The sequence below is a fragment of the Orcinus orca genome, chromosome 19 (genome assembly GCF_937001465.1).
Source record: "Orcinus orca chromosome 19, mOrcOrc1.1, whole genome shotgun sequence".
NCBI lineage: Eukaryota > Metazoa > Chordata > Mammalia > Artiodactyla > Delphinidae > Orcinus > Orcinus orca.
The window spans coordinates 48,101,687-48,110,117 of NC_064577.1; the positions used below are offsets into that span (position 1 = coordinate 48,101,687).

Sequence of the window (8,431 nt, forward strand, 5' to 3'; positions counted from 1 at the left end):
TGCTGCCAGAGAGAAGTCAGAGAGAAGAACTGCGTCCACACCGAGCAACCAACTCTAAAATGCTTATCAAGTACCGGATTCCACAATAAGGCTGCTAAATAATTCAGCAGCCTTGATAGGAAAATGTGGCTTCCCAATGAGCATACGTTCAGTTAAATGAATGTCTTTAAAGGAGGCTGGCTATAATGAATAAGTTGGCTATGATTTAATGTATATAAATGCTAAAAGGGCAAAAACAAGGCGATCTGCATACAAAGCAGGTAAATGTGCTGCATGCAGAGGCTAGGAGTTTCAAAAGTCTCCCCAGCATTTCATAAATTTGGATTTCTGAAAGAACACTGTCACATTCCACCCCGATAGTCCTCCCCATTGAATAAGCTGTCATGTGGATTCAGGGAAATATTTATTTTAAACCCTTCTTAGCAAGAAAGATACACTTGGTTGTGTCTTAACAAAATATAAAAACAACACTGGAAATTGCATACCATTTCATGTAAAACCCTTGATTTAAAAAAAAAAAAAAAAGGAAATAAAGAATCCAGACTGAAATGTAGGTGACATGGAAAAGAAATTCTGGAACTGTGGTAGTGTCTGATAGTAAAACACACACATGTATTTCACAGCAGATAAAATATTTAAATTCCTTCCATGTTTAATGAAGACTTGGAAGGGATTGAACTACTTTTCAGAACCTTATGGCAACTCTCAGTTGAAATCTGATTTCTATATTGGTTATTTTTACTCCTCTTTCAGAGAAAGTAATATGTATCTTGTGCCAAGCAAAATCGTTTTCCTTCTGGGAAACTTCAAATGAAACAAATACTATAAAACAACTATTTCACATCAGTTCTGTGAAAGGGATTAAAGTATTTCATTTATAGCTGTGCTGTACATTCATTTTATGTTATCTTTCAAACCACCAAGTTAGAAAGCAGGATTATCTATGGGAAATGAATTGAAATAGAAAAGGACCACCTCTAACTACCTATTTATAGGTAACTGACGTTCAGAAATCTGGTTTTGCCTGTTTAGAGGGGAGAGGGAGAGAGTGCATGGGGTCTCATGCTTAATGACAGACTGGGACCACTCATTTTTAGCCATGGATTTGATTTCTATTTCCAGTTCTGTATTAACTTATCAGCAAACATCTCCTCAATTGTATCCGTTAAAATTCACAGAATGCAAATCTGTAGTTAATAACAGCAGGAAGGCACAGAGAAAAGCTTGGTTGGCATTAGCAAAGGGGTTCAACTACAGCCAAGGTAAAAACAGATCCACCAGTCCTGTCTCTCTTCCTCCTGGCTTCTGAGAGGTCATTCGGCTCCGTCACAGCTCAATTCTAGTTGTTAAAACATCAAATAACACACCAGTTATCTAAACATCAGATTTTCTATTTTTATTAAAAACTCACAAATTTATTCAACATGTTTTCTTTCATACAGTGAATGGTCTAATATGCACTGGAGGTCACACAAGCTTAGGTTTATCAGAACAATAAAAGACATACGAGAAATTTAATATGTAAAGAAAAAAGTAGCAGCTGTTGACTGCATATTTGACCATAAAATTTAAATATTTTGGACTTTTATTTTAAAGACACAAAAATAAAACCTGTGTGGGTCTATATAAGTCATATTAACAATTCCATGAATGTTCAACAGGACTAAAAATTAGCAAAGATGGTTTTTTTTTAAACCTTGTAACACTTTTTTTTTTTTTAACACTTTTTCAGGTTGTGGTGCCAGGCACCTTTACAGTATTTGTGCTATAATTACTCTATTTGGCAAGTGTCTGAATATCACGTTTTCTCTTTGCCTTGTGTAAACAACACCTTTTTACATACTAGCACAGTGAGCTGTAAGCCCTGTAAATCTGTCAGAACATCTACAGGAAAAGAAAATGAACAATTTTGGTTGATTGCTCAAAACATTTTGTTTTGAACAAGAGGTTTCAAAACAGGATATATTAGTAAAACACTGAACTCCTGAATTTAACGTTATACGTAAACAGTTGACTGTTTTTAGTTCAATAGTTTTTTTTTTTTTAATTTTGTGTGTGTGAAGGTAGAATACTTTTCTTGTACAGCTGATGTTCAAGTCATTTTACTAAGAGGTCTGGCTGGAGACCATCCTATTGTGTGTGTGTGTGTGTGTGTGTGTGTGCGCGCGCGTGTGTGTGTGTGTGTGTGTGTGTAGAGCTTTGTGAAGGTAGAAGAGTTGATACTGAGGGCTTTACATTTAGAATTTTGCAATTTTGGCAAAAACAAAAAAACCAAAAAACCCAGAGAGACAAAAAATATATATATATATAGTCCCACCTGATGCACAGCAGGTCGGCGTTTCTGAAGCTATAAGTTTGTTGTCGCTGTTGCTGAACTCTGAGACAACACTAATAAATTTCCCAGAGCCAGAACCCTCCTGGCTGGCCCGGGAGCGCCCCGGCCGCTTCACCGTCCTCAACCGGCTGCGGGCGCAGCCTCCCTCCCCGCGGCTCCTGGCGTCACCACCGACTGGCCGCCTCCCGCGGCTGCCGTGGGTGTTTTTATGCAGCCCGCCGGGCTCTCGCTCACGCCGGCGGTGTCTGTCCAAGAATCCGGGTCCAGGTGGGAGGTGGGGAGAGGTCTGCGTTTCCCTGCGGGAGCCCCAGTTCTGCACCTTGCCAGCCAGCGCACGGATCCCAGTTTTACCTCCAGGCGGATTTGGATCCTATTTCGTGTCCCCCTTTCCCATCCGGTATCCCCAGACGGAAAATGACCCCCCAAGCTGGAGGAAGTGGGGGGGATGACTTGCTTTTATTTTTTTTTCTTTTTTTTTTTTCTGTTTTTCTTAAATAAAGGTTCGTTTCTGTACAACCACGAACTCCGCGTATCGTGCGCGACTCCGCTACCACACGGCCGCCTCGTTCATTTCGGGGGGGTGAGACAGGTGGTTTCCGTAGCTCGCCCCGCCGTTGACCGACAGCGACGAGAAGGGTGGGCTGGGCCCGAAGACCTCGGCCGACATTGAGTGGAGAGGCCCGGGCAGGCTGGGCTCGGGGCTGGGCGAGTCCCCGGGAGGATGCGCCAGGATGTCGGTGAACCGCTGAGCCTCGCTCGACGGGTGGTGGCCGGGCAGCGGGTGCTCCAGGCCACCCAGGGGTGTCCCGGAAGGCCCGGACGACGGCACGAAGGGCAGGTCTACTGGCGTCTGAGCCTGCGAGGACGGGGGGCCTTGCGGGAAGAAGTCGTAGTTGCCTCCGGGAGCGTAGTACTCGCTCTGGTAATCTGCGGAGCAGCGAGGAGGCTGTCAGGGCGGGGCCCTGGGTGGGGCAGGGTGACAGGGCGGGAAGGCGTGCCCGCGAGCCGGCTGGGCAGGCCGACTCGGGGAAGTCGCCACTCGCCCGGCTCCCCTGCCGGGCCGGAAGCACGGAGAAGGCTCGGTGCGAACGCCGGACCTGCTCCCTACCTGCCCATTCGCCTCATTCAGGGTCGGGAATTCGGTCCGGTCTCACTACCTCCCCCTCGATTTACTCCCCAGCCTCCACCCATCTCTTCCCTACTCTCCACTTCTCTATAGAAAGCCAGAAGCGCCTCCGCGCTGCCACCCGCTTCCGACGAAGCCAACCCCGCCCGCCCCCTGCCCGCGCCCTGCCCCTAGGCAGCGCACCCACCTCCATAGAAGGAGAAGGGCCCGTTGGGGATGAGCTCGCCCGGCTCCAGGCGGTCCACGAGCGGCCGCATCCGGCGCGGACTGCGGAAGAAGGCGTGGCGCCTGGCGCCCAGCGCGCTTAGCTGCTTCATCCTCCGTTCCTTGGACCGTCGGTTCTGGAACCAGACCTGAAGCACACACGCGGGGTGGTGGTGAGGCCCCGGAGACGCCACCTCCACCTCCGACTTCGGGTGCGCGGCCGGACCTGGCCCCTCACCGCTTATCTCGCGGATTCCGGGCCGTGTGGTGTGTCTGTGTGTTGTATATGGGGGTGGGTGGGCGCGGTCTCTGAGTAGGACCGCGCAGGGTGGCCCTTGAGCCCATGGTGAACAGGATTCCCGTCAGAGGAACTGGGCAAGCCGCCCTGCTCAACATGAGGCAGTTGGAGTTGTTTCTAATAATTCCACCGACACAGTTACAGTTTCCCGGGGGCTGTACACACCGAGGCTCAACCTCCCCAAATAGTATCAGACACATAGCTTCCCTTTCAGGGACCCTGGCAGCCCCCTCCCCCGCATGATAGTGACAGAGATCCAAACAGCCTCCTGTTGACACTCAGCCTCCCAAAGATAGTGACACCAAAACCCACAGTCTCCTTTTCCACCCACGTACAATCTCCCAGTGCCAAACGTACTTATCCACAGCCTTTCACTGGTAGTGACACAGACATGCAGCCTCCCCTTCACCTGCGCACAAGATCGCACAACCTTTCAGAGGCAGAGGGCCCCCGTGGAGGGCAGCCTGAATAGTGTGCCCATGCACACAGCCTCCCAGGCACATCCACCCATACCCTCGCAGAGCCTCCAGGCACCGGACACCTAACCTTGGGCCCAAGACTCGGGCCCGGTTCACACGCAGTTTCAAGACCTCACAGCGGGCACCTGCGCAGCTGCCTGGATGGCCACCTCCCATCCCATGCTACTCTGGACAGGCCGAGGTACAGCTGACTCCCACCCCGACCACCTTCCCTTCAAACCTGGACAGCCCACCTCTCTTCGGAGGGGAAGTCTCTGCTTTGGGGCTTGTTTAACTGGGGCAAGAGACCCACAAAGTTGGGGGTGGGGACCCGCAGAGGGAGATCACGTTGTGCAGAAGCCAGCGGAACCGATTAATTCCGAGAGGCACAGTGACCTCTTAGCTCCTCCCGAACAGGGGTGGCAGTGCAGACAGATAGGTCCCAACTCCGTCGCAGTGTCCGACAGTGTCCCCTCCTCCAGCCTCATGCTCCCCGTCCCTCCCCCACCGTCACCACTCTCACCTGCGCTGGACCAGGAAGACGAGGAGGTATAGGGAATTCCAGATGCTCTACGCATCTGGCGACGCTTTGAAGTTCGAACCGGATAGGGCTGTGTCTGGGCCTCTCCCTCCCCCTCCGCCAGCCTACAGGGACTCACTCTCCTCCTCAAAACAGCTCCCCGCCCCAGCTCGGCCTGCACGGAGTAGCTGTGTGGGCCTCTAGAGAACTGAGTGGCACGCTCAGGCCCTGACCTGAATGACACGCATGTTGAGGCCAGTCTCCTGAGCCAGCTGCTCGCGGATGTGGCGCGTGGGCTTGGGTGTAGCGGCAAAGGCGGCCTTCAGCGTCTCCAGCTGCTTGGCTTTGATGGTGGTGCGCGGCCCTCTCCGCTTGGCCCCCAGGTTCTGGTCGTCGTTCTCATTGCTGCCGCCTTCCTTGTCTGACACATTGGCGCTCTCCGAGTCCTTGGCGTCGTCCTGCGACGGGTCTTGGGAGTCCGGAGACAAACTGGGGTCACTGCCCGTGGTGGCTGGGGAGAGGGAAGGGACAGGTGAGCAGCAACCTTGGCAGGCCTTCCTCCCCCAGGACCCACCCGCCCCTAAGGAGCCGGGAATTAGGGCCTCACCTGAGTGGAGGCTGTTCTCTTTGGCGACGCTGCTGTTGCTTAGGTAATCCTCTTTGCAGACGAACTTGTTCTCATCGATGATGTAGAGCTCCTCGCCGGTGGAGAGCTGCTTGTTACACATCATGCAGGTGAAGCAGTTCAGGTGAAACACTTTGCTCCGGGCTCTCCGCACCAGGTCGCTAGGGGAGATGCCCTGCGCGCAGCCTGCGCATTTGGTACCGAAACACCTGCAGGCGGGCAGGTTGGCGAGGGCCAAGGGAAGACAGAAACAGGGAGAAAGGCGATAGAGAAAGAAAGTGGAGGAAGAAGAATAGGAAAGAGGGAAAGGAGAAAGACAGAGAGCCAAAAAGAGAGGCAGAATGCCGATTAAGCAGGCAAAAAGGCAGGAGAAAGTGCGGGGCACCAGTGAAAAGTCAGGGAGGAGATACACATGGTTAGAATAATGGAGTAAGGAGCTCAAGCTGCCCCCACCCCTAGCCTCACGCCCAGCGTTGTCCCAGAGGGAAAAAGCGCTGCCGAAGGCGGCAAGGTGGCGACGGGAAGGGAGAGGGAGGCACCTATTTTCCGATTAGATTCAGAGAACAAAATTAGAGCGCCATACAAATGCGTCTCGATCACCGCTTTTCTCTATATTGCCTCTCCTTCGTCGAAAAAGAAGGCGCACACGGGCTCGGGGTTGGCAAGGTCCGGTCCAGCCGCGGGTAAACAAACAGCCGCGGAGAGCCTGGATGGCCACAGCCAGGCCGTAGCCACGTTCAAGCCCAAAGCCCAGCAGGTTGGCGCAAGCTAGACCGCATGGGGGCTCTAGGTGCCGGGCCGCGCTTCGCGGGAGCCAGGCTTCTGGGGCCCACTGGCAGTCGGCACCGTTCGCCGCTCCCTGGCTCGGCTCCCGCCAGTAGCGGGAGGCCCGGCAGCACCGGCCGAGGCCCAGAGGCTCAGCCTGCGCTTGCTCTCGGCAATACCAGCGGACAGAGCTTTGCTCCATGGTCCGCCGCTACCAGAGCCGCGCGTCCCGGGGATGCGCTGGGGACAGCGCGTCCCAGGCCTCTGAGCAAAGCGACCCGGGTGGCTTCGAACCCCCACTCTGTCCCCCAGTTTGATCTGTTACCACAAACTCAGAGAAAAGCAGAGACCAAGTCAGCCAAGTAAACTGGGAGATTTCAAACGGGCACAAGGGAATTTCAATTCGAGTTTGCTCCAGTTCTCTGTTGACTTGTGTGTTGTGTGGATTTGGTGGCAAGATAGTAACTTTAAGAGGATTCAATTAAAATGCTAAACGGAGGAGCGTTGTCGGGAGAAGTCCCCCGGCTCCGACGACCCGGGTCTCGGCTTTTCCCCAGGTTTCGGCAAGGAGGTGGTGGGCTGTGGCGGGCAGAGCCTGGGAGGGCTCCGAGCGGAGCCTGCGCCTCAGAGCTGAGGTCGGCGTTGGGCGGAGGCCGAACCTTCCGCCAACCCAGGCAGCCGGGTAAGGTCTAGGCTACCGTGCAGTAGTGTGCCCAGGTCGGCGCTGGGAGGCCCAACCGGGTTTCAGGAAGACCCTGGGGCGTGCAGGATAGGCACCATGGCCAAGCGCTTCCCTGCCGCTGCCACCGCAGGCGACTCAGACACTCCGTGCAAAAGGCTCGGCGGTTCCCGCCAAGACTTCGCGGAGACGGAAAGGACAGTGGCATGGAGCTAGCCTGGGCTTCTAAGCTCAGCCTGGAGGACGAGCAAAGCCGGGAGGCCCGGAGGATGCAGTCGCTGGAGAGCTCTGCGAGGGGAAAGGCAGGAGCCGGGGCTACACCTCCTGAGGCTGAGCTACCTCTTTCCAAGCTTGGAGAGGCTTCTGGCTCAGAGGCGAGCTCAGACCCTTTCTTCCCAGGCACGTGCAACCAAGCCCGGACCCACAATTTCCAGGACGAAAGCAGGCCGCGTCCCGGGGAGCCCAGCGCGCCAGCTGGTGAAGAGGCGGGAGCCCCCGGGACTTGGCTGCCCTCTCCAAAGGCAGCTCCTAACGCGGCCGCCGCGGCCACGCTGACCTCTGATCCGAAGCTGGCTGGGAAGGGCCCGCGGGGAAGGAGCAGCAGAGGCGCGCGAGGTAAGTACTCACCGGAAGAAGTCGTTTTTGCAGTAGAGCTTGCCTTCCCGGGAGAAGCACTTCTCGGTCAGGTTGCATTTACATTCACAGCACTGGACGCACTTGACGTGCCAGGCCCTGTCCAGCACGTTCAAGAGGAAGCGGTCCAGGATGGGCCTTTTGCAGCCGGCACAGTGCACCATGGTCTTTGGTTTGGTCGGGTGAGGCCCGGAGAGAGAAGCGCAGGTAGAGCCGAGGGGATGATTCACCAAGACGACCGGCAGGAACTCCCCAGCCCCTCCAAAATGGGGAGACACACTTGGCAGTGCAAACCGAAACCCGCGCCGGAAAATCAGAGAGAGGGAGGAGGCTGATGGGGGTCGGGGGGCGTCTCGGTGGAGTGTGCAGCCCGACAGTCCCGGGGCCCCGGGGCACAGCAGCGCCGCCGCCGCTCCTGGGGCGAGGAAAGAGTCTCAGGCGGGCGAGAAAGCGACTCTTCTGCCCAGAGCCCGCGAAGGAGTGAAGGTCACCGAGAACGGCGACGGGAACGGAAATAAATAAATAAAACGGAGTCGGAGAAGGAAGAGGACGACACGGCGAGCTCGGCTTGCAGGGAAAGCGCCGCTGAGTTCTCTCGGGCTTGAGGTAGAGCTGTCAGAAGTCAAAGTGCATCTGCTTTTGTCGGGGTATGAGGGCGGGTGTGTGTGTGTGCAGGGCTGCCCGTCACCGGAATTTCCCCTCCTCTTTTTATAAAAAGAGAAGAACCAAACGAGTAGGGAAGCTTTGGATCCTAAACTGTCGGCCTCGCGCAACGGGTCGGGACGCCC

The 8,431-nt window shown here is 54.6% G+C and overlaps 1 protein-coding gene across 1 annotated transcript; it reads right to left on the reverse strand.

Moving 5' to 3' along the window:
- Positions 1-1,381: 1,381 nt before the first annotated feature.
- LHX1 (LIM homeobox 1) lies at positions 1,382-7,815 on the reverse strand. Its single transcript, XM_004271721.4, has 5 exons — positions 7,638-7,815; positions 5,549-5,775; positions 5,175-5,452; positions 3,649-3,814; positions 1,382-3,262 (listed from the first exon to the last, which is right to left on the reverse strand). Exons 1-5 carry the CDS (start codon positions 7,805-7,807, stop codon positions 2,883-2,885), a joined length of 1,221 nt encoding a protein of 406 aa, XP_004271769.1. The 5' UTR covers positions 7,808-7,815; the 3' UTR covers positions 1,382-2,882.
- Positions 7,816-8,431: the final 616 nt, after the last annotated feature.